General features: G+C 50.5%; 10 protein-coding genes across 10 annotated transcripts; 4 read left to right on the forward strand and 6 right to left on the reverse strand.

The window, feature by feature from the left end:
• Window positions 1–601: 601 nt before the first annotated feature.
• JCM6883_004326 (60S ribosomal protein L23) lies at window positions 602–1,496 on the forward strand (the record flags this gene model as incomplete). Its single annotated transcript, XM_076633042.1, has 5 exons — window positions 602–718; window positions 787–847; window positions 1,112–1,264; window positions 1,334–1,401; window positions 1,470–1,496. 5 exons carry the CDS (start codon window positions 602–604, stop codon window positions 1,494–1,496), a joined length of 426 nt encoding a protein of 141 aa, XP_076486956.1.
• Window positions 1,497–1,808: 312 nt separating this feature from the next.
• Window positions 1,809–4,407, reverse strand: JCM6883_004327 (uncharacterized protein; the record flags this gene model as incomplete). The annotated part of the gene is made up of 4 exons (XM_076633043.1): window positions 1,809–2,757; window positions 2,814–2,881; window positions 2,940–3,076; window positions 3,135–4,407. The coding sequence occupies 4 exons, from the start codon at window positions 4,405–4,407 to the stop codon at window positions 1,809–1,811; spliced, it is 2,427 nt and encodes an 808-aa protein (XP_076486957.1).
• A 454-nt stretch (window positions 4,408–4,861) lies between these two features.
• Window positions 4,862–9,750, forward strand: JCM6883_004328 (pyruvate carboxylase; the record flags this gene model as incomplete). Its single annotated transcript, XM_076633044.1, has 19 exons — window positions 4,862–4,902; window positions 4,991–5,099; window positions 5,259–5,432; window positions 5,515–5,526; window positions 5,597–5,747; window positions 5,808–6,379; window positions 6,438–6,644; window positions 6,709–7,183; window positions 7,249–7,532; window positions 7,593–7,721; window positions 7,781–7,897; window positions 7,962–7,996; window positions 8,056–8,488; window positions 8,553–8,680; window positions 8,743–8,891; window positions 8,959–9,073; window positions 9,141–9,388; window positions 9,473–9,632; window positions 9,708–9,750. The coding sequence occupies 19 exons, from the start codon at window positions 4,862–4,864 to the stop codon at window positions 9,748–9,750; spliced, it is 3,582 nt and encodes a 1,193-aa protein (XP_076486958.1).
• Window positions 9,751–10,091: 341 nt separating this feature from the next.
• JCM6883_004329 (uncharacterized protein) lies at window positions 10,092–11,397 on the reverse strand (the record flags this gene model as incomplete). Its single annotated transcript, XM_076633045.1, has 4 exons — window positions 10,092–10,438; window positions 10,507–10,725; window positions 10,794–10,982; window positions 11,067–11,397. The coding sequence occupies 4 exons, from the start codon at window positions 11,395–11,397 to the stop codon at window positions 10,092–10,094; spliced, it is 1,086 nt and encodes a 361-aa protein (XP_076486959.1).
• Window positions 11,398–11,632: 235 nt separating this feature from the next.
• JCM6883_004330 (uncharacterized protein) lies at window positions 11,633–12,940 on the reverse strand (the record flags this gene model as incomplete). Its single annotated transcript, XM_076633046.1, has 5 exons — window positions 11,633–12,104; window positions 12,182–12,269; window positions 12,351–12,656; window positions 12,726–12,868; window positions 12,936–12,940. 5 exons carry the CDS (start codon window positions 12,938–12,940, stop codon window positions 11,633–11,635), a joined length of 1,014 nt encoding a protein of 337 aa, XP_076486960.1.
• Window positions 12,941–13,194: 254 nt separating this feature from the next.
• Window positions 13,195–15,214, reverse strand: SWC4 (Swc4p; the record flags this gene model as incomplete). Its single annotated transcript, XM_076633047.1, has 5 exons — window positions 13,195–13,257; window positions 13,336–13,775; window positions 13,851–14,264; window positions 14,347–14,509; window positions 14,585–15,214. The coding sequence occupies 5 exons, from the start codon at window positions 15,212–15,214 to the stop codon at window positions 13,195–13,197; spliced, it is 1,710 nt and encodes a 569-aa protein (XP_076486961.1).
• Window positions 15,215–15,449: 235 nt separating this feature from the next.
• JCM6883_004332 (glucose-6-phosphate 1-epimerase) lies at window positions 15,450–16,500 on the forward strand (the record flags this gene model as incomplete). The annotated part of the gene is made up of 3 exons (XM_076633048.1): window positions 15,450–15,780; window positions 15,846–16,252; window positions 16,321–16,500. The coding sequence occupies 3 exons, from the start codon at window positions 15,450–15,452 to the stop codon at window positions 16,498–16,500; spliced, it is 918 nt and encodes a 305-aa protein (XP_076486962.1).
• A 118-nt stretch (window positions 16,501–16,618) lies between these two features.
• Window positions 16,619–18,162, reverse strand: JCM6883_004333 (uncharacterized protein; the record flags this gene model as incomplete). Its single annotated transcript, XM_076633049.1, has 4 exons — window positions 16,619–16,763; window positions 17,710–17,735; window positions 17,833–17,883; window positions 17,956–18,162. The coding sequence occupies 4 exons, from the start codon at window positions 18,160–18,162 to the stop codon at window positions 16,619–16,621; spliced, it is 429 nt and encodes a 142-aa protein (XP_076486963.1).
• A 213-nt stretch (window positions 18,163–18,375) lies between these two features.
• Window positions 18,376–19,731, forward strand: JCM6883_004334 (uncharacterized protein; the record flags this gene model as incomplete). The annotated part of the gene is made up of 3 exons (XM_076633050.1): window positions 18,376–18,405; window positions 18,464–18,752; window positions 18,836–19,731. 3 exons carry the CDS (start codon window positions 18,376–18,378, stop codon window positions 19,729–19,731), a joined length of 1,215 nt encoding a protein of 404 aa, XP_076486964.1.
• An 869-nt stretch (window positions 19,732–20,600) lies between these two features.
• On the reverse strand, window positions 20,601–23,567 carry JCM6883_004335 (uncharacterized protein; the record flags this gene model as incomplete). The annotated part of the gene is made up of 5 exons (XM_076633051.1): window positions 20,601–20,717; window positions 20,781–20,852; window positions 20,928–21,025; window positions 21,104–21,164; window positions 21,240–23,567. 5 exons carry the CDS (start codon window positions 23,565–23,567, stop codon window positions 20,601–20,603), a joined length of 2,676 nt encoding a protein of 891 aa, XP_076486965.1.
• Between the last annotated feature and the right edge of the window lie 128 nt (window positions 23,568–23,695).

Raw genomic sequence — 23,695 nt, forward strand, 5'->3', positions numbered from 1 at the left:
TGCGGTAGTTCGGAGCGGGAGCAAGGCGGAGGGGAAGAAGTGAAATCGATCAATTGCAGACAAGCTGCCTGGGGCCCTGATCGACTAGGCGCAGCGTGACTGGTTACCCTGTCCATGCGCAGGACAATGCGAGCGACGAGTCGAGTAGGTGAGAGCGGGAAGACAGGATGATTTCGAGAGATTTGCTCTCTGCTTCCCGTGAAACTTCGCCGCTCTGTAAGTCTACGAATCGACTCGAGCCTACGTTCGTACGAATCTCTAAATACAGCAAACTACCATCCGGCCAACCGATCACCGACAAGTCTCACAGAAGAGACAGAGGGAGGGACTTTGAAAGTTGAGAAAATTCGAGGGAGAGAAGGAGATTACAACGAGATCAACGTGTGGAAGGCTGAAGGACGGGTCAGTAGGATGTAGTACGGTACAAAGTGCGATTCAGAGAGGCCACAGAGTGCCTAGGAGGATGAGACGACGCAGGGAACACAGGTTCGAATCTTGTCTCACTAAAGGACCCTCTTGAACTGATCATATCGCTCTCTTGCTCTGTTCCTGTACAGTCTTTCTCCCCCTTTAACCCCCCTCCCCCCTTCTTACATAAACAATGGCCGCTGGACGAGGACGTGGAGGATCCGCCGGAAACAAATTCCGCATGACTTTGGCTCTCCCCGTTGGAGCCGTTATGAACTGCGCTGACAACTCTGGTGCTAAGAACCTTTACGTGAGCTCGCCCTCTCGTCAGTTTGAATTCGAACGAGCGGAAACTGAAGTCTGCGATTGAGTTTGCAGATCATCGCTGTCACCCGTACCGGTGCCCGTCTTAACCGTCTCCCTGCTGCCTCTGCTGGTGGTACGTACAATCGCGATCATCCGCACGATTGAGAGCGAGAGAGCTGACGGATTTCTTCTCACTTTATGCCTCAATTTACAATTTCGCTTCGAATCGCAAATCGATGCTCCTCAATCACCCTCTCACGCCTCGCTACTCGTCTCGACCTACTTGCTCTCGCTCACCTTGACGCTCCCTCGCCCTGCTACATTTTCCTCTCTATTGCGCAACCGGATCAATCTCCCGATCTCTTTCTTCCTGAATTTTCGAAAACTGAATGAATAGACATGGTTATGGCTACCGTCAAGAAGGGTAAGCCCGATCTTCGTAAGAAGGTTCACCCCGCGATCGTCGTCCGTCAACGTAAGGCGTGGCGTCGTCGTGACGGTGTCTTCCTTTACTTCGAAGACAACGCGGGTGTTATCGTCAACCCCAAGGGTCAGTCTCGCTCCCTCGTCATCCTACCCTTTGAGTCGGGTTGCTGATCTGTCGCGAGCGTGACTGCAGGTGAGATGAAGGGTTCTGCTATCGCCGGTCCCGTTGCCAAGGAGTGCGCCGATCTCTGGCCTCGTATCGTGAGTTCTCCCTCTCAGCCACCTCGACACTGTTCACGATACTCATCGAGCTTCTTTGCGTTATATAGGCCTCCAACGCCGGAACTGTCGTTTAAGCGCCCAAAAACAAATGGTTCCTTGCTATCTGTTTTTGTTTCTCTTCTACTTTGAAAATCAAGACGTTACACTTGTGCTTCGAAATGGTCGAGCTCGTAAGAGGCTGGTGCATCAGAAATGCTTCTCTGCGTTGAGAGCTCGAGAATCGTATGCTCGAGCTGAGTCAAATCGGCGAGCTTTGATAGCGTTCAAATTCGATTAGCCCGAGGGTTAACGACTTTCTCGACTGGCAGGAGTCTCAGAGAATGGCAAGAAGACGTTACAACAGAAAATGGATATGAAAAAATGGGAAGAAAAACGAATGCGAAAATCTACATGGTTTCCTCTAACGAACCCTCTCCAACAAGAACGGCATGATTGATGACTTCCTTCGTATCGAGCAACTGTTCCGTCTCAATCTTTTCCCCGAACTCGCTCAGTCGGAACACTCTGAACCTTCGAGGGAAACTACCTCTTCCATATCCAGAATAAGTTCCGCCTCCTCCGAAACACTGCCAGACGCCTTGGACTCGACGACAATCCGATGTCAAGTGACAGTGACCGTGAGCGAGGACTTTGACTTCGGGTCGTCCTTCGGTCGGAGCCGAAGATTCTCCATCCCAAAATTCATCGACGACGGCGGTTTCTTGCCCCTTCGAGAGTAGTTCTCCTTGCGCGAGGAGCGCATTCTGGAAGAACATACTATCCGTTTTCGAGGCTCCGGCCGCTTCGTTCCGGTTTCCGATGACGAGTCTTTGCTTGCCCGATGGTCCAACGTCGATCTCTGCCGTGTAAGCTTGTTGAAGCGGGATATGGAAGAATACCATCCCGTTCGGCTTCGCCTCCATCGGATTCGAACGAGTAGGTCCAGCGGGGAGAACGAACGGTTTCGGGAGGTATTGACTACTTTGCGATTCGAGGGAGGTGAAGTTTTCGTTTTCGTCCAAGAGTTCTTCGTCTTCGGTATAGGAGGAGGAGGAGGGATTGACGACGATGTTTGATCCATCATCAGGTTCGACTACAGGGGAGAATCCTCCAGAACCGTTCTCGAGCATTTCTTCCTCGAGTTTGGACAATTCGTCGACGGCCGCTTCACTCCAACTCTCCTCGTCGACCTGTCGCTTGACAAGATCGTCGTCGAGTTCTTCTGGTGATGGTGTCGCGGCGGGACGGGGTCGAGAAGGACGTTTCTTCGTTGAAAAAGCCGAAGAGGGAGTCGAGGGAGAGTAAGGTCGCATGATCGGTTTCACTTGAGCGGATTGTCCTCGGAACCAATTAATTCTAGTACGGAGTCACGGTCAGCACGGGCTACGTGTGGAGTGATAGATAGTACTAACTGGTTCGGTTTCAAGTAGTCGTAACCGGGACTGACGAAAGGGATTTTGATTTTCGAAGGTGCTTCCGCCTGTTCAGAACGACGAGTCAGACAGATTCAGATCAACAATGAGAGACGATAGGCTTACATGAGAATCGAGGAAGTACAAGTTGAACAGAACGGTGTCTTCCTCGGGAGCTCGGATCGATCGACGATAATTTCCAGTCCCGTCGACGTTCGAAGGTCCGCTTTGTCCGATGAAGTAAGGTAGCTTGCGCATGAGATCTGCAGCGGGATCATCGTCAGTGCCTGTCACCTACGAGGGAGCTGCGAGACGACTCACCCATTTGTTTTTCGTGATCCAGATCCGTCGTCTGCTCGTCGTGGTTTCCGAAAACGGTCGTCCAGGGAATCTGTCGTTCGTACAAGAGCGGACTCCATTTGAGGATGACCGAACGAGCGTCCCACGAGGTCTCTTGTCCGTTCAATTGATCTCCCGTCAAAACGACCAAATCAGGTTTCACTTCGTCCAACGCGGTTTCGAGCCATTCGAGCGAGTAGACGTCGGCTCCTTTCTCGCGACATTCCTCCTCCCGTAACGGATCGAGGTCGCGACATTCTCCTGGCCCGACGGAGAAATGTAGGTCGGCAACTTGAAGAATCGTAAAGTTTCCGTTCGAGGAGAATCGGAGAAGTGGAGTCGTCGGTAGAGTAGGGATCTGTTTTCGATACGCGAGACCTGATCCGACATGAGGTCCTTTCTTGCTCTTTCCGTATCCAGTTCCGATCGCTCGAGGGTCTTCCTTTCCTCCCGTAACGAGAGGTTCGAGTTTCTTGAAACCTGGGAGAGCGTGAACTTTATCGTCTCCGTACAAGACGTCGATCTCTGTGATAGGTTCGAGTTCTCCAGCGTCTCCCCCTTCGTCCATCTTGCGAGCCGCGAGAATGTCGGCCTGAGGAGTGAGTCGATAATGCAGGTAAACTGGAGGGATTCGAGGCCAAACTCCAGTTCTGAGGGATTCTGGAACCGAGACCCAACCTGACGAAGGTTTATCGTCTGGAAGGATTGCGAGGTCGGTAATTACGTCGCTTGAAGAACCTGGAAGTAATCGTCTCCCGTAGAGGTAAAGGTAATAAATCCCAACTTTCTTCGACACGTCCCGATCGATCCTTTCCCATTTCCCACGTTTCTGATCTTCGACTGGTGTAGAAGTCGGAGAACAGAGATCGTACAATCCAGGAGAGAGGACGCAAGTCTTGAGGGCGAGTTCAGTAAACGGAGTTGTATCGGCTCGTAAGGGATCCCATCCTTTCCGATTCGACGTGATTGACCAATAATCCGATTCATCCTCTTCGTCCCAGTACTCGTCGGATCCTCCTCCTCCTCCTGTACTCGTCGAATTCTGCTTCATCGCTGTTTCTAAATTACCTCCACTCCCAGCTTTCTTCGCCTCGAACGTGAGTTGCCATGCCTGTCCTCCTAGTTCTGTGATCCCATTCGGTCGGTTCTGAGGTTGCGAGAGCTCGTAACGAGAAACGAGGAGGAATGAGATGAGGGCAGCTCCGCCAAGGACTCCAACGCGTGCGTACGTTCTCGATGTCGAGGGCGATAGCATAGACCGTAGTGAGGCGGTTTGCAGTGCTCAAACTGCAGTCGAGAGAGCGGATGAGCGAAGGAGAGAGACCAGCGTCCCTCTCGGATTCTCGGATTCTCGATTTTGGCATGGTCCGCGGAGACAATGTTTTCGTAGCATCTCCATTCAGCAGTTCTCAGAAGCTGCTAAGAGAGAGTATCGTGGAGATACGCGTCCGTGACTCACTCGATGATTCCCTCGGAATTTTCGATAAGAATCGATTTCATTTCGACCGTCTGGAAGCTTCTCTCTTCTTCACTCTCCCTATCAACTCGCTCATCAGAGAGTACACAGCACACCTCACATAGACGACTACCTCCTCGCCCATTCACCAACAACGCGGAACGAACTTTCTCTCCCCACAAAAACGTTTCCTTCCCTCTCCTCCTTTTCTAGCTCTCCTCTTGGCTAAACAAGACGATCTCGAGACTCGATCATGGCCTCGATTCAAGAAGCTCGTGACTTGGCAACTCCAGTGTACGTCCTCCTCATACTCATCCTCCATCTTCCTTGACTAGGGAGAGCTTATCTTCTCGCCTGACATCACGGTCTTCTTTTTCCCCAGTCCCTCTCGACCTGGATCGCCTACGGGAGCTCCTACGCCCAGCATCAACTCTCTACGAAGACTAGGTCGTACTTCTCCCCTCAAGAAGATCCTCGTAGCGAATCGTGGTGTGAGTTTCTCGTCTCTCGTCTCTCCCTCGAATTTCCCGGCAACTAGGAAACTCTCTCGATAAAAGCCCGATCTCTTTCTTTCCACCTCTCGAACCATCCCGAACCCCTTCTGAACGCTAGGAGCTAGTGCTGATTCAGTTTCTCGTTGAATCGGATAGGAAATCGCGATTCGAGTGTTCCGAACTGCTCATGAGTTGGGCATGACCAGTGTCGCGATCTACTCGCACGAGGATCGATTCTCGGCTCATCGTAACAAGGCAGATGAAGCCTACATGGTTGGAAAAGGTCTTACCCCTGTAGCCGCTTACCTCGCCCAAGACGATATCATTCGAGTCAGTCAACTTTTTCCCCTACTGCGTCTCATTTTCCTCCTAATGCGAGCTTACTGACTTCTCACGATTCTCGTTCCTGCAGGTCGCTAAAGAGGTTCGTTTGATCGATTTCTGGAACTGCTCGCAAGCATGAAAACTCACAGTTCCTCCTTTCTTTCGAACAGCACGGAGTTACCATGATCCACCCTGGTTACGGTTTCCTTTCCGAGAACGCCGAGTTCGCTCGCAAAGTTGAGGAAGCTGGAATCCTTTTCATTGGTCCTCAACCTCAAGTTATCGACGGACTCGGAGACAAGATCAAGGCTCGTAAACTCGGTAATTCTCCTCTCATTCACCTCATTCGTGACAACAACTCAACGTAGTCTCGATCCACAGCTATGTCGATCAACGTTCCCGTCGTTCCCGGTACCCCCGGAGCTATCTCTTCCTACGATCAGGCAAACGCTTTCGTAGAAGAGCACGGTTTCCCCGTCATCATCAAAGCTGCCATGGGAGGAGGAGGACGTGGTATGCGTGTCGTACGAGACGCTGCTTCGTTCGAAGACGCCTTCAAGAACGCCGTCTCGGAAGCTAAAACCGCTTTCGGAGACGGTACCGTCTTCGTCGAACGATTCCTCGACAAGCCCAAGCACATTGAAGCTCAACTTCTCGGAGATTCTGCCGGAAATGTCGTTCACCTCTTCGAGCGTGACTGCTCGGTTCAAAGGAGGCATCAAAAAGTCGTCGAACAAGGTCCTGCGACGAACCTCTCCGATGAGATGAGGGCTCAACTCCTTGCCGACGCAGTCAAGATCGCAAAGGCTGTCAACTACCGTAACGCCGGAACTTGCGAGTTCCTCGTCGACTCGCGTGGTTATTATTTCATCGAGATCAACCCTCGTATTCAAGTCGAACACACCGTTTCCGAGGAGATTACTGGTATTGATATCATTGCTGCTCAAATCCAGGCGAGTCCAAACCCTCTCTGCCTCTGAGTGTTCCATTCTCACCCTCTTCTCTCTACAGATTGCTGCCGGAGCTACTCTTCCCGAACTCGGTCTCACTCAAGACACGATCTCGAAACGAGGATACGCTATTCAATGTCGTATCACCACTGAAGATCCCGCTGCTGGTTTCCAACCCGATACCGGAAAAATCGAAGTTTACCGTTCGGCTGGTGGAAACGGAGTTCGTCTCGATGCCAGTTCTGGATTCGCCGGAGCTCAAATTACTGTGAGTTCGACTTTGCTTAGTAGCCGCGAAAGGGAAGAACTAAGCGTAGTCGCACCCGTCTCAGCCTCACTACGATTCTCTCCTCGTCAAATGCACGACTCGAGGTGCGACTTTCGAAATCGCTCGTCGCAAGATGCTCCGAGCTCTCGTCGAATTCCGTATTCGTGGAGTCAAGACCAACATTCCTTTCCTCTTCCGCGTTCTCTCTCACCCTACTTTCGTCGCCGGAGACGCCTGGACTACTTTCATCGACGACACCCCTGAACTCTTCAACCTCGTCACTTCGCAAAACCGTGCCCAGAAGCTTCTCGGATACCTTGGAGATCTCGTTGTCAACGGATCTTCGATCAAAGGTCAACAAGGGGAACCTGGACTTCACGAGGAGATCCCTATTCCTACTCTCGTCGACCCTAAGGACGAATCGAAGACTCTCGACACGAGCGCACCTTGCCTAACTGGATGGAGGAACATCATCAAGGAGAAGGGTCCTGAAGGGTTCGCGAAGGCCGTTAGGGAATACCCTGGAGTTCTCATCATGGGTTAGTCTCTGTGTCTCTCGCTGTCACTCTCGTCGATTCGTTACTGACTGATCTCGCTTCTTCAGACACGACCTGGCGTGATGCTCATCAATCTCTCCTCGCTACTCGTCTCCGAACGGTCGACATGGCCAATATCGCGAAAGAGACCTCGCACGCTCTCCAGAACGCCTACGCCCTCGAATGCTGGGGAGGTGCTACTTTCGACGTAGCGATGCGTTTCCTCTACGAAGACCCTTGGGAGCGTCTCCGTACCCTTCGAAAACTCGTCCCCAACATTCCTTTCCAAGCTCTCGTTCGTGGTGCCAACGCTGTCGGATACACTTCTTACCCCGATAACGCTATCTACGAGGTGAGTTGGTAATCTGATGAGCTGTAGAACGAAGCTAATTCGGTACCATCTCTGCTCTAGTTCTCCCGACTTGCCGTTGAAAACGGTCTCGATATCTTCCGTGTCTTCGACTCGCTCAACTACATCGAAAACATGCGACTAGGTATCGACGCTGCCAAGAAGGCTGGAGGTGTTGTTGAAGCTGCGATCGTACGTTGTCTCTATCTAATGTGTTTGGATCTCAAGCTCATTCACTTTCCCGAATTTAGTGTTACACTGGAGATGTCGCGAACCCCAAGAAGCACTCGAAGTACACCCTAGAATACTACCTCAACTTTGCTCAAGAGCTCGTCGATTGCGGTATTCACGTTCTCGCGATCAAGGATGTACGTTCCTACTTTTCTCACTCACTCATCGAAGTTCGCGCTCTGACTCGATCCTCAACCTCAGATGGCTGGTCTCCTCAAACCTGAAGCCGCTACCATGTAAGAGTAACCCTTGTTCAGACCGACGAACGAAGCTGATCCGAGATTACTCTTCACAGTCTCGTCGGAGCTCTCCGCAAAAAGTTCCCCGACATGCCGATTCACATCCACTCTCACGACACTGCCGGTATCTCTGCCTCTTCGATGCTCGCCTGTGCCGCCGCCGGAGCCGATGTCGTCGACGTCGCGATCGACAGCATGTCTGGAACTACCTCTCAACCTTCGATGGGAGCCGTCTGCGCCGCACTCGAACAAACTAAACTCGGTACCGGTATCTCTCACGAGAACATTCAAGCTCTCAACCTCTACTGGTCGAACGTTCGAACGCTCTACCAATGCTTCGATGCGAACGTCAGGAGTTCCGATTCGGGAGTGTTTGACCATCAAATGCCTGGAGGTCAATACACTAACTTGATGTTCCAATCTCAACAACTCGGTCTCTCGGGACAATGGAAACAAGTCGTCAAGGCTTACATCGATGCTAACGATCTCGTCAGTCTCGCTTCCTCTTCTCTATCAGATCGAGACCAAGCTCATGTCTTCCTCTCCTGTTCAGTGCGGTGACGTCGTCAAGGTCACGCCCTCGTCGAAGGTTGTTGGTGACTTCGCTCAATTCATCGTCGCGAACAAGCTCTCGAAGCAAGACGTCCTCGATCAAGCCGACAAGCTCGATTTCCCTACCTCGTAAGTTTCCCTCGCCTCTTCCTTCGCAACTCGAGAGCTGACCCTAACTCGTGAATCGACAGAGTCGTCGAATTCTTCCAAGGTTACCTCGGACAACCCGTTGGAGGTTTCCCTGAACCTCTCCGAACCAAGATTATCCGTGATCAAAAGCGAATCGATGGACGTCCCGGAGCCGATATGAAGCCTTACGACTTTGCCGGTGCCAAGAAGAGTCAGTTTCGGTTCATTTGAGCGGGTCATCTCGACTTCTCCAAACTGACACTGCATTTTCTGTACAGCTTTGACCGAGAAGTTCGGCTCAAGCATCACCGACACGGATGTCGTTTCGTACTGCATGTACCCCAAGGTCTTTGAGGAGTTCAAGGAATTCACCCAGAAATACGGTGATCTCTCGTGAGTTTCGCGCTCCTCCTCGATCCTGACAGTTCTCAATGCTGACATTACTCTCTCCTCGAATCAGTACCCTCCCCACTCGACACTTCCTCTCGAAGCCCGCGATGGGCGAAGAACTCTCGGTCATCATCGACCAAGGAAAATCTCTCCTCATCAAATGCCTCGGTACGACTCCCGTCAACGTCGTCACGGGAATGCGAGAGGTCTTGTTCGAACTCAACGGAGAAGCTCGTCTCATTCAAATCGAGGACAAGAACGCCGCAACCGAAGTCGTTCGTCGAGAACAAGCGACCAAGGAACCTGGATCGATTGGATGTGAGTCTCTCTCTCCTCTCTCTCTCTCCCTCTTCCTTTCCGCACAATTGCACAGTTCTGACGGCTTGTTCAAATTGTGATTAGCTCCGATGGCTGGTGTCGTCGTCGAAGTTCGAGTTCAAGAAGGACAAGAAGTCAAGGCTGGAGACCCTCTCGTCGTCTTGAGTGCGATGAAGATGGAATCGAACGTTTCTGCCCCCGTTTCTGGAAAGGTCAAGCGAGTTTGCGTCGTTCAAGGAGATTCGTACGTCCTACTCTCTTCTTCCGTCCTTCCTCTTGGGAGACGGACTCGAACTTATTCTTTGTCTTCGAGAAACAGCTTGGCTCAAGGAGATCTCGTTTGTGAAATCTCTCACTCTTAGAAGAAACGGAATGAAAAAAAGGTCTTCGGTCGATTCGTGGTAAGGCGAGTGAAAGCGTTGTAATTAGTGTCCCCCGTCTCTCTTCCCTTGTGTCTCTCTTAGTTTTTCTTAATGCTTCCTCCTCAAACCCCTAGAAGAATCTGTCTCTCTCTCTCTCTCTCTCGTCTCTGGCTCTCTCTTCGAAATCTCAAAGTGTTTTATCTAACTCTTCCAACCTTCACAACTCCATCGAGAGTACAGTATTTCAAGACAGACAGAACAAACGAAACGAAACAGACACGAAACAGAACACAACTCAACAAACAACTTCCTTTCTCTTCTCTCGAATCTCTCACTTCTCCTCATCCATCCTTCTCCCCTCCTTCCTCTTTCTCTTCCTCCTCGTGAGCACCCGTACCCGTCTCTTTCAAAACCTTGATCATTCTCTCGACTTCCCTCTCTACCAATTCCTCTTCGATTTCCTCCCGTTTCCTCCTCGCCATTTCCCTAGAAATCGAGATTGAAATCCTCAATTCTGGGGACAAGATCTCTCTTTCTCCTTCTTCAGCTTTTCCCTGTCCTGATCCTTGCTGTTGGGTGTGAGAGTGGAAGGAGAGAGGGGAATGGGGTTCGAGTCGATTAGAGCAGTAGAGAATTTGTTGAGAGGGGGAAAGGAAACTGTAAACTTTCGAAACTTGTTTCTCGAAATCTATTGATTTCACTCTATCGTCAGTCTCTCCTCAACTCGACTGTACAACCGAGTGTGAGAGAACGTACAGGTAGATTGATCACGAGCGCTCTCCAAAGCACGTTCCAAATTCGAAATCTCTTCGGTTTGTTTACGTTGTTGAAGTTCGAATTGATGCGCGATTTGTTGAGTCGTCGAAGTATGGGAATGATGAGATGGAGTTGATTGATAGACTGAGGAAGCGGAAGCGGAGGAAGAAGGAGTAGGACGAGTAGCGAGTCGAGAAGAAGAAGATGGATTCGAGATACCTAAATTCTCGTTTCGCGAGTCTAAGCTCATTCGAATTCGTCTTTCGAGAAGGAAAGGGAAGACGTACCAGAATTGACAGTCCCTGCTTGATCACGATCATCGGCACCTACTCCAGGAGAAGGGGTAACGTGGCCATAGTCGGGATAAACGAGAAGTTCGAAAGTTGCGAGAGGGGAACGATTCGAATGAATCGGGACTGGGGTCGTTTGGCCTTGTTTCAAGACGAGTTGGATCTTCAAAGGTGAGATACCCATGCCTAGAACGAACGCACAGTCAATCATTGACTTGAGCGAGGACAGAGAGAGGAAAAGAACGAAGAAGTGAAACTGGTGCGACTTACGAATGATCCCTTTGACGAACGGCAAACTCTGTTCATTCAACGGAGGCGACAAACTAGTTCCAACCAAACTCGTCTGAGCATCTCTCGCCCCTGCTCCTTCCGCCTCGCTGACAAGTCCCACGACCGTTTCTCCTCCTCCTTCGTACAACTCGTGTTTCGTTCCAGGACGATCATCCCTCCAGATCAAAGTCCATTCGGATCCGATCGCGAGGAGGGAAGAAGGGGCAGAGTAGGAGGCGAAAATGGTGGAACCGATAGCCTCGAGATTGAACGCGGAGAGCTTCGTAGAACCGAGGTAGAGTTGAACGGACCAACCAGCGTGAGTGAGCATCCTCGTTATATGGGGGTGGAGATTGAGTGAGGGAGGAGAGAGGAAGAGGATAGAGAGTGAAAAGTGGGGAAAGTCAAAAAAAGGAGAGAAGAAGAGCCGCGCAGTTTCTCTTTTTCGAGTCACGATTTTCGCAACAACAACACGATTCCATTATTCACAGGGATATAGTATCAGACAGCTAACAAAAAAGACAACAAACAGAACAGAGACGAGAGAAACAGAAAGCGCGCTCGGATCAAATTCTTTTCCTCAACGATCTCCTCCTCTCGACCGCCTTCTCCCTTTCCTCATCCGCATCACCTTCCTTCTCTCGAGTTTGTTCTCCCATCGAATCATCCTCGCCTTCCGGTCCCCTCGCCCCATTCTCCCCTTCTTCCGCCCCTTCTTGAACCGTATTCATCCTCCCCCCCTGTTTCTCCTTCCTCTTGATCTCGCCCACTTCTTTCGACTGAATCAATACCTCTACGAATCGTTTCCTCTGATCGGTATCCAACATTCCAATCAACGTTTCATTCATCTTGATCAAGAATTCAATCCTCCTCTTTCCAGTCTCTCCTTCATCATCTCTTCCTCCTGGGGGATGCTGAGGAGAAGGAAGGAGACCGAGAAGACTGAGTTGGGAGGAGGTAGCGAGGAACCATTTGAAAGTGACGATAGGGGAGGATTGATCGATTGATTGAATTTGGAGAGGTTCTAATAATCCATCCCTACTCTCTCCCATTTCTCGAGAGTCAGCACGAACGAAAGGAGAAGAGAGGAATAGGGAGAGGGAGAGAGACGTTACCCTCGAGGAGTCCCCGGTTTGATCAAAGCTCGAAAGACTTTCAATTCGATGAAATGGTTTCTCAAAGAATTCAAATCTGGCGGTACCTCTATTTCCATCCCCTCTCCTCTCTCCTTATCAGCTCCACCTCACCACTACTCTTTCCGTCGAGAGTGAGAAAGGTGCTTACGTCCAAATTGACCTTCAATGAACCAAGGAGGTCTCTCAACAACATTCTCCCCATTCTCTCCTCCTCCTCCTCCTCCCTGCTTCGGTTCCACAATCCCAAAACATTTGTAAAAACACTTATCGTTCTCCCCCCTGTCGCCATTATGCATTGACAAGAAACTCGCGTAAACTCCCATCGTTTCTCCTTGAGCGACTTCATCGCGAGTAGGAGCGAGTAACTTGAAGTCGCGAGAGAAATAGACTCGGAACCCTTGAGAGACGAGTCCAGGGTGGAGGACGAATACGTTGATCGTTCCATCAGAGATCTCTACGAAACGAGCTCAAGAACGCAGGAGTCAGCTGGGGGAGGAAGAAGGAAGAGAGAAGAGGAACGAACGAGATAATCCAAGTTCCTCGCAGACGTGCCAACGAATCGGAGCGGGAGGTGCGTGAGAGAGATTGAGAGATGAAGTGTTGGAGAGAGGGTCAGAGAAGACGGGATAGCAGAGTCCAGAGGAGAAACCAGTCGAGTAACTGATCCTACAAGGCGAGTCATCCAGCGAATTAGCTCGTGCTGAGTCATAGGAGAAAGGTGAAGTTGACGTACGGCATGATTTGATGCGATCTGAGAGAGAGGTCGTAGAGATGGAGAAGAGAGAGGGAGAAAGAAAGTGAGAGGAAAAGAGGTCGCACCATAGATTTCTCTCCTCTCTGGAAGATCCCGAAACCTTATTGAGAGAGAGCTCTACACCTCGAGACACTCTGAGAGTATCGAGAGTATCGTGTGACAACACAACAAAGGAAAGAGACCGAAAGAAGACTACTAATCGAGAAAGACAAAAAGAGAGAGAAATCCAAAACTCGTTTTACTCCCTTCTCGCTCGTTTCGTCGAGACTGTCGAAGACGCTACTGATGCACTACGTTTATTCTGAATCCCAGAAGATCCTCCATCGTCAGTACCGCATCATCACGCGAGAAAAACGATTGAGAAACTCTCGTGACTCACCCTCTGTCGACTTTCCTCTTCCTCCAGTTTCACTCTCGGACTTCCTCCCGCTCCTGCCTCATCCATCGCCATCGGAGTACCTCTCTGACTTCCCGCCGCTGATCCTGCCCCTCCTCCTCCTCCTCCTCCTCCTCCTAGTAGTATCTCTTTCTTCTTCCTCCAAGTTCTCAACTCTTGTTGAATCCTATCGACAACTTTCTTAGTCTCTACCATTTGACTCAACATCCCTTGTACCTCATCCAATTTCTCCAAATTCCCTTTCGTAGGCATAATGAGGAGAGTAGACAATCCGAGTTCTCCCAATGCGATTGAAACTTTTTGGGCGACTCCGGATTTGACGGGTTGTAAGCGGGAGGAGCGGAGCGCTACGGAGGGCCACATGTTCGATTTTGGGGCGGAGACGGAGGGGGCCGGGTGTCGTTCGATACAGTTTGCCGCATCTTAACGAATCTCGCACGAGAGAGTCAGAGGACAGTCCGAGAGAAAGAAGGGCAGGGAGAGAGTGAACTATGTACCTTGAGCAGCCGTAGCTTTCCTCTTTGAACCTTCCCCTGCCCACCCTTCCGGTAATCCATTCCCATCCCCAACAAATTCCCACCCCAACATTTTCTTCTTATTCCCTCCATTCGCCCCTACTCCCACTCCCCCTGCTGCTCCCATCGCTCCTCCCATTGTCCCTGCTTTCGATCCACTCGCTTGAACCAAGGTCCCATCCATCCCTACCTGCATCACCGGTTGATTCACATTGATCCCAACTCCTTGATCTCTCGTCGCGAGTAATTTGAGCAGTTCTTGTCGTTGTTGAACGATCTCGTGGTAGTTTTGTTCGATTCGTCGAGATTCGACGTAGAGGAAATCTTCTTCGGCGATTTGTTGGCGTGTACGAGAGAGGAGGGAACGGAGGTAGTTTTTACGTTCGATTTCTCGATCTATCGTCAATCACTCTTTCGCGTCAGTAGGAACTCAGAGCTGGAAGAAACAGACAGGGAAGAAGGGAGATGGAGAACTGACTGATATCGAAAGAGAATGAAGCGATCGTTTCTTGTCGTTGTTTATCGAGTTTTTCTTTCTGTTCTACGAGATCTACTCCGTCTCCTCCGGAAGTAGGGATTGGTGGATCTGGTCGTTTCTCTGCTAGGATTCGACAGATTGAATAGTATCGATCTTTCAGAGCCTGAATGCAAAATCGAGGAAAAAGAGAATGATCAGCTCTTCTCTCCCTCCTCGAAGAAAGAGGAAGTCAACTCACGTCTACACTTCTCGGAGGGTTCAATTCCCACCTATCTTCCATGACAATAAACCTCAAATCGTATTCCCTCGCCAACTGAAACAAATGATCCGTCTCCTCCTTCGACCACCTTCCCTCTCCTTCTCCCTCCTCTGCTTTCAACCAAACCTCATACTCGTGATCCGTATAACTAAACGGTTGACTCGACGTATTGAATTTCCCAAACTTGGTATCCTCTGTTCCATCCCTGTAATCTTTCGGAACGTCTTTAACCCAATGCTTCAAGACTAATTTCTTCTGTTGTTCGTTTCGATCCCTACATGGATTCGTAAATCCAATCAATTGCCATTTCTTCTCCCCATTCGTTTTCGCCTTCGTGATTGTTCTCTTCGTCGAGGAGGGAGATGAAGTAGAGGAAGAAGCGGAGGATTTCTTGATTCGTTCTTTGAATTTCGGCTTGACGGGTTGTGCCATAGCGAGTGAAGGAGCATTGTCCCCAATCAGGGCGTACAATTCGCGGGTGATTCCATCGGGTCGTTTAGTCGTAGAGGGAACGGGAGGTCCGGAACGTTTGGAAGAGGGAGGACCGGAGGAGAGTCCGGTGGGAGCAGGACCGAGTTGCATAATGTCCCGTACATCTTTCGATGTCATCTTGGGCGCGTGTAGGCGAAGTCGCGTTTGAAGAGAGTGAGTGAAGGGAGATAGAAGAGGAGAGAGTCTTGTAAATCAGCTCGTCTCTCTCACCTCTTGAGGGCTTGAGCTACTCCTTGCTGGTAGTGTGATCACTAGAACATCGCAGGGCCCGTAAACACTATTTTCAGCTTGAGAGAAAGCTTGATCGTCATCGAGCAGCTTCTTCTCTCTCTCCTCATTCCCTCACTCAACGATGCCTATCACGCGCGACGCCCACTCGATCACACTCACTCTCGGCGAGTTCTCCTCGACCCGAATCGCCCTCAAAGGCGCAACCGTCTATTCCTACGTCCAATCCGGCACCGAACGACTCTTCACCTCCTCTCTCTCTTCTATCGAAACCTCCGACCCCGCCGCGATTCGAGGAGGCGTTCCAATCTGTTGGCCGATTTTCGGTCCCCCTCCCGAGGGAAACGAGTTGTATGAGAAATTGAAACAGCATGGATTTGCGCGAACTTCAGTTTGGGAATTTGTAGAGGAGGAATCAGTGTGTGAGGGTGAACAAGGGGTTAAAGCATTATTCAGTTTCGTCACACGCTTCCCTCCCCTCCCGAAGCTAGTCAATTCTGACCCGTCGATTTGGCGATAGAACTCGAACCAAACTCTTCAATTTCATCTCTTTTCGCCCTCCCCTTCTCCCTCCACTACACCGTCCGTCTCCTCCCCTCTTCCCTCTCCCTCTCCCTCGTCGTCTCCTCCCCTTCTACCGCGATCGCTCCCCTCCCGTTCCAATCCCTCCTTCACGCCTACTTCCGTCTACCCCCTTCCGTTCTTCCTGCTCAAACCGAGGTCACTCCGTTGGAGAACGTTTCGTACCTCGATAAGGTTCAGGGGAATAAGGAAGAATTCGTAGAGAGGAGGAAGAAGGTTGTGGTCGAGGGACCGAAAGGAGAGGTTGATAGGGTTTATTTGAGAGCTCCGGATCGATTAAGGATTGGGTATCAAGGAGAGAAGGGATCTGTAGAGGTTAGGAAAAAGAACCTTGCTGACGTAGTTGTACGTACTCGTATTCTCTCTTTGAAGAGGAAGAAAGGGAAAACTGATAGAGAGGATGGGAGAAATAGTTATGGAACCCAGGACCGGAAAAAGCTCAAACAATCAAAGATATGGAACCTCAAGGATGCGAACGATACATCTGTTTAGAACCTGGACAAACTTCTTCCTGGGTCAACTTGGAACCCGGTCAGAGTTGGACCGGATCGATGGAAGTTAGTTGGAACGATAACGACGACAACTCGCAATGACTCTCTCTGGCTCGGGAGCAGAATGGGATGAAGGGAAAGGGAAGAGGGAAAATGTGAGTAGGCGCAAGTACGGTAGAAGTACAACAACGAACTCGAAGAAAAGGGTATTGGAATTGAATCAGTCATCATCGGAAGAATCTTCGTTATCGTACCCTTTGAGATTGACCGGACCACTCGGATTCTCGAGTGCTTCGAGTACTTCATCGTCTGGATCTGAATCGAGTCCGTCGAGTTCGGTGGTGTGCCACGGGTCGGCTTGCAAACTAAATCACGAGACGAAGGATTCGAATCAGTTGGATTCGCTCGAGCTTTTGAGAGAGAGACAGGGAGAGGAGAGGGAGACTTACTCCTGTAGAACATAACATGTCAATCCTTGTCAGCAAGGAACAGAAAGGGAGGAAGAAGGAGAAGAGAGGAGAAGACTAACAGCTCTCTTCAATCGATCATTCTTATTCTCCAATCCCGAAACACAGCTCTTACAAATACTCGAATCGTTCTTCTTCCTCTGTAAATGTGCACATTCTCGGCTCCATTACATCAGCTATCCCAAGGAAGCAGATGTAAGGAAATGAGAAGAAGACGCACTTGTGCTTCCGAGAATAAAGTATTCGCTTTAACCTCGTTACAATTCGAACTGTTCCCCACTCATCCTCATGGTCATCAGTTCAATCCTCTCTCACTCTCTGTTTCTCTCTGTCTCAGCTCCGTCGCGCGAGGAGAGCGAGCAGGGAAGGGATTAAGAGAAAAAAGAAAGATCGACTAACCATTTCCTCCTCTCGACTGGAGTGACTACACATCTCTTACATCTCGGATGTTCTCCCTTTCTCGAACCTAATGTTCGATCCAGACCTCAGTCCAGTCAGTGATCAGGGAAGCAGAAGTGACTGGAAGGAGAGGAGAGGAGGAGGACGAACGACCGAATGAATCGACGAGGGACGATTGGATTGGATTGAATTCAAAGCGGTGACGATACTGCTCAGTTTACGAATAGTTGGTACGAGAGGGAGAGGAGCAAGACGGTGAGTGTGAGCTTGAGAACAGAAGGGAACAGTGAGAGAAAGGAGGAAAAGAGAAAAACTTACGTCGTGACAAGTTTTACACCACCTGTATCAACAAGCAGGGTAGCGATCGAGAACAAATCGTCAGTTATGATCAGTCTCGAGCCGACTTTGCCAGGGGAAGAGAGCGGAGAGGGTGGGAGCAACTCACAGTAAATCCGGATTCTCAGGATGTATCTTTCTCGTGGGGTCATCGACAAAATTAGTCTAAGCACTCTTCCCCTCTGTCTGAAGAAAGTGAGGAGTGTTAAACTAGTCATCTCGATCGACTCACGGTGAGATAAGGAGCAGGTTTTCGTTGACCTTTCTCGTCTTCCCTTCGAGACTGTGCGGTTTTCCGACTCTATCAGCTCCTTTCTCGTGGCGTGAGAAAGGGATAGAGCCCGAGAAGACGCACGTTAGAGTGATAGGGGTGATGTCTCGTTGAAGACGACTCTGCAGTAGACGAAGGGATACGAGAAGTACTCGCTTTCGGAGGAGGGTCGAGCTCCGGTTCCGTTCGAGCTGGAGGAGGAGCAGGGGGAGGAGCTGCTGAGGGTTGTGAGCGTCGTCTACGGGGATCTGAGGTGCGCTCTACGGAGGAATTCGAAGAGTCGCGAGGCATTGGTCTGTGAGGAAGAGGAGGCGATGCGGGGGATGAAGAATCTCGAGAGTTGGCGGGATCTGAGGACGCTGGGTTGTAGTGATAGCTTCACCGATGGATTTGAGCTTGGTAGAACCGGGTTTAAAGTTGTGACGAGTGAATGGGAGGAGAAAAGAGATGAACTTCCACTCTCTCCTCTCGACCTCTCACTTTCCCCGAGTCAATCTCCGGCAGATGACTACAGATGCAGAGGCAGAAGCCAAGGTGCGCTCAACTCCTCCACAGATGTTCACCTGGAAGCTGAGACACGTTAATCGCACAGCGGGAGAAACAACGGAAAGCTCTCGGCGCCGCATTCCTAGCGCATCAAGTATCCGAACTCGAGAAATCAGTCGACCATCTCCAATTCTCTCGCGATTCCTCCCGCTCGAACAACCGTCAAAGAGGGAGAACTGGCGGAGGAGGAGGAGGAGGAAGTGGGGGACTGCGAACAACAACGCTTAAGATCAAACCAATCAGAGTAGTGGATGCTAGTACATTGATTCATGCTCTACCGGTATTGAAGAAATGGGTCAGAGAGGATCAATACAAACTCGTCGTTCCGCTTTCTGGTACGTTCCCTCCCTTCCTCTTCCCTTCTCCCTTTCTCCGTCTCTTGTTCTAGCGTACTGATTCGAGCGCTGGGAATGTATAGCGTTAGCGACCCTGGATATCTTGAAGAAAGCCCCTGCGCCATTGAACGATCAATCGAGAGACGCTACGAGGTTCTTGGAAACTCAGTTCAATATCGCGAAACAAATTCAGGCTTCCTCTTCGGCTTCCTCGACTGGTCCGGAAGGAGTTAATGGAGTGGATGGAAGGATCAGATTGAGAGCTCAGAACAGTAAAGAAGAATTGAGTTGGAGGGAAGTTGAAGAATTGTTTAAAGTTCCGGAAGGGTGGAAAACGGAATTACCTCCCAATCTCGTCAACGATCAAGTTGATGCATCGCCAAAGGAGAAGGAAGAAGAAGAAGAAGAAGAAGAAGACGAACTCCCGTTACCTACAGCGAACGATATCCCCCGATCCCTCCGCTCGACTCTTCAATGCGTTCTCTATTTCCTCCTCCAACAAACCCAAAACCCTCCCTCCTCCTCTTCTGCCAAGACGAAGCTCGTACTCTTCAATTCCCACCTCCCCATCCCTCCTCCGATCCCCTCCTCTCTCCTTGTCCAACAACAACGCACAGCTCAATCGACGACTTCATCGAATGGGATCGATTACCTCGCCCTCTCTTCGGGCGATACTCTCAGTTATTACCTCGACACTTTTTTCCCTTCCTCCTCGTCAGCGAAAGGAGCTGTTTCGATCGTGACGATGGAGGAGGTCAGTGAGGCGAGGGAATGGATCAAGAAACAACAAGCTGCAGCGAACGCGAGACAGCAGCAACAAGGAGGAGGAGGGAACTCGAGAACAATTGCAGGAGAAGGAGTAGGGGGGAGAGGGAAACAGTCGAATGGCGGAGGGAGGAGAACGGGGAATGGACAGAAGAGAGAAGGAGGAGGAGCAGCAACTTCGACGCCGACAGCGAAAACTTTGTTCGTTCCCTGAAGAAAGGAATCAAATTCCCGTTGGCCTTTGAGCCATCTGCTCATCGACCTCGAGCCGGGATTTTTCGGGATGGGATCCGTCGAGAGAGTTGGACAGTACGAGGAGGATCGATACCACGACTCCCTTCATTTCCTCGACACCTTTCTTTCTCGACGGGAAACGGTCGCAACAGTGACTGAGGAGATCAACAAGAAGGAGAAAGGGTGATTTGCGTCGATTGCAGTGAGCTCGGCAGGAGTATGATGCTAGATCAGAAACTCTTTCAAGGAGGAACGAGCGAGCTCCCTGTGGACTCTCCTTCCGGTGAACCCCGACGCCGAAAGACGAGGAATAGGATTCAGTTAGGTAGGAACAGCCTTTCAATTGAAATTGACATTTTCTGAGAGTAAAAGACGAATCAAAGAGAGAGAGAGAGAAAGAAGAGAGAAGTTTTCGTTTCGAGAGAGACTCGACGGAGGGAAGTAACAAGTGACGAAAACAGAATAAGATCATACAACGTTGAAAAACACACGTATAGAAGCTAAACACAAAACGAACACGTAAAATCTTGAGAGATCGCGAGAGAGGGAGAACGATAGACCCGAAAACGAAGAGAGGGATGGGTTATTTTTTTGGAAGGAATCTAGGGAAGTGCTGGGAATATGGGAGGAATGGGTTTTGGGGGTGTGGAGGCTTTAGAGTCCACAAGCTACAGATAGTAAAAAAAATTGAAACATTGGGAAGCAAGGGAGGGAAGGAATGAACAAAGGAAATACGAAGTTGGATTTGGGAATAGAGACGAGAGGAGATCTTGAGTTGTTTTCTAGCGAGGTTATGCTGATAGCTACTCCAAAAGGAGAAAAGGGAGAAATGCGTTTTGGGTTGTTGATCTAGGCGGCTAGAAGCGCAGCTTGTTTCTTCGCGAGGATGAAATTGTAGAGATCGTCGACGATGTGAGGGTCTCGTTCTCCTGGGATCGTGGTATCACCATGACACTTCTTTGCGTGCTGTTGGTCTCGTTCCTGAACATCAGCCAAAAGAAAGAGGGATGGATAGAGGAAGAGACGAACCTTCCACCAGATGAGTTCTGGAATGATCGCATCGATGTTCTTGACGCTGAGAAGTGGAACCCAGATATTGCACTACGAACGCTCGAGAACCGAAGGCGTGAGTTCGGAATGAGGCGAGGATGAAGGAGAGGGAGATTGAAAACTGACTTTGTGACAACGACCTTCAGTCATTTGAGCTCTTGAATCCTTGGATTGATTCGTCAGAGCTACTTGACGAAGTTCGATCGGAGGCGAGAACGGAAGACCTAGAACAAGGAATCGCGAAAGAGTCAGTTTCAAAAGTTTCACAGGGAACTGGGTATCGAGAGATGGGAGGAACATACCGGTAACATTCGAGAGTCCATGAGCGTAAGACATGTGGTAGACGTAACTCGAGTTCTTGAGCTGCAAGTCAACACAACAAGAGGAAAAGCGTGAGCTCAACAGCTTGGATTTCTCTTGCGAAGCGAGATGACTTACCTTGAACCACTTTAGTTCACCTTCTCCACCACGTTCAGGAGGTTCCGAGCAAATCGGACACAATCCACACTTGTCGTTCGCGCTCCCTTTCACGAATCGTGGATAATACAAATTGAACGGATCTCCCGCCTTGTTCCAACGAGCTTCGGGAGGAGGTTGCATCAGATTCAAGCGAGAGAATTCATCCTCGACGGCGGAAGAAAGAACTAGGGGAGGTTGAAGAAGGGATGGAGGAGCCATTTCGTGAGGGTTTGGAGTTGCGGGAGGAAGGGAATAAGGCGATTGAGAATAACTCGACGTCGTCGCGTAGTGAGGATGGGTATGAGAGGAACTCGATGATGATTGGGAATTGGCGTGAGATTGATCGTGAATGAGGAAAGAACCGATTTCGTCGACTGAAATATTCGATAAACTGTTCGAGGTCGAGGTTGGAGTCGAGGTCGAAGCGCTTGGAGAGGTCGATGCGAGTGGAGGAGATTGGGAAGCAGAGTAGGGTGAATGAGCAGGGAAATTGAAGGGCAGCATGCTCAGAGGGAGACCTTGCGAATCGACAGTTGTGATCGTTCCCGCGTCATGCGTTGGTTGCAAGATGAAAGACTCGGGAGGAACTGCCGAAGAGATCGGGAATGATCGATAGAAGCGAGGGAAATGGGGACTGATTTCGAAACCATCGGGAAAAGTTCGATTGCTCAAGGTCGGAGGGAGAAACGCTTGTCGACGAGGTTTCCTCGGTGCAGCTGTAGCTCGACCATTCGTAGTAGTTCGAGTTTTCTTCGCAGGTGGAGCACCATCGGCGGCAGTCGAAGTTCGTTTCGTCGCTTTCCCTTTTCCTTTCGCAGCCGCTCCTCCTCCTCCTCCTTTCGTTGTCTTCTTCTTCCCTTTACCCTTTCCAGTATCAGTCAGATCTCCTCCATCTTCGTAGACGTCTCCCTCTTGGTATTCTCCTCCACTATCGTTTCCTCCTCCGAACCCCTCGGATTCAGCTTTGACGTTGAATTCTCCATATTCCTCTCCTCCATTCGACGAGACATTCGACCTACGAGCTCGAGGCGTATTTCGACGTCCAATTGCGGTGGCAGGTCCACTCGCACTCGTAGAAGCCGAGAACGAAGTCGAAGGTGGACGAGGATCCGCGAATTGAAACTCGATCGAACGAGCCGAAGCGACGCTCGCTTCTCTTTGAGTTCGAGCCGGATTGTGTTGACGTACTCGAGCGGCGCTCGCGGCGGAACTCGCGGCAGAAGGTCGACGACTTCCCGGTCCTCCTCCTCGTTGAACGTGTAAAGGAGGTTGACCTTCTGAATGATTCCACACGGTCGTTTCGAACGGAAGAGCTTGAGCGTGAACATCCGGGAAGAGTTGACTGAATGCTTTCAGGTCGGTCGAGTGAATACTCGTATCGTCACTTTCTCCTTCGGCGTCTTCGTCGCAACTTCGATCGTCGTCCCCGGTCGTGTTCGTCGCGGCTGAACCTGTCGAACCCGTCGGCAAGGCGAGTCGTAGCAAGTGGAGAGCTGCTTCAGGGACCGATTCGTCTGCCTGTGAAGGTTTGTGACCTCTCGACCTCGTAGTCGGAGGAGATTGACCTTGAACTGGAGGATGAGGTTGTCGTGAAGTCGAAGGCACGATGAGCGGAACCGAACGAGAGACGCCTTGGATCGATGTCGAAGGGGAGAGGGTGTGACGAGCAGTGGAAGAAGAGGACGAAGCGTTTGACGAGATTGAATGATTGCGAAGAGATTGAAGAGAATTCGAATAATCGCCGCCAACTGGTTCGACACGACTCGTACTTCCGGATGACGATCCTATCTCACGGTCGTACATCGCGATCGACATTGATTCGGTACCAGGTTCAGAGTGAGTCGAAGGGGAAGGATGAACGAAATTTGATCGAGACGAGTGAAACATTCCTCCTCCTCCTCCTCCTCCTCCTCCTCCTCCTCCTCCTCCATCGTTCGAATATTCGGGTGCCGTGACGAAAGGTAGATGCAAAGTTCCTGATCCACCGTGTACTTCTGGAGATAGAGGAGATAACGGAGTCGAAGTCGAAGTAGAAGACCTCGAAGTCGAATGAAGGTGAACGCCGAAATGACCGGACGAGAGGGAAGATCGAGTATCTAAACTCAAAGGCGCTACTGGAGGAGCTCCGTGGGTAACCGATAGACCTTGAGAGCCTTCATACGCTGGCGTAGATACCGGATTGAGCCACGAGTCGAAGGAATCAAAGTGGAGAGTTTGGTTCGAGGGCTCAGAGGAAGGGTGTAACGAGCTAGAACTGTCGAGGAAACCGAGCGTTCCACCCAGTGAAGGGTCCAAATACGTATCCATCTCCTCCTTTTCTTGCGTAGAGGTCTAGCAAAGGAGTTGATCGTCCAAGTCAGTGGAAACGTCCTGCAACCAGTTTCTCCGTCTTCCACCGCTTGCCGAGGCTCGAGAGGGTTATAGAGTGGTCGATT

Source organism: Sporobolomyces salmoneus (assembly GCF_050403485.1).
Source record: "Sporobolomyces salmoneus JCM6883 DNA, S_salmoneus_JCM6883_v1_ctg33, whole genome shotgun sequence".
Taxonomy (NCBI): domain Eukaryota; kingdom Fungi; phylum Basidiomycota; class Microbotryomycetes; order Sporidiobolales; family Sporidiobolaceae; genus Sporobolomyces; species Sporobolomyces salmoneus.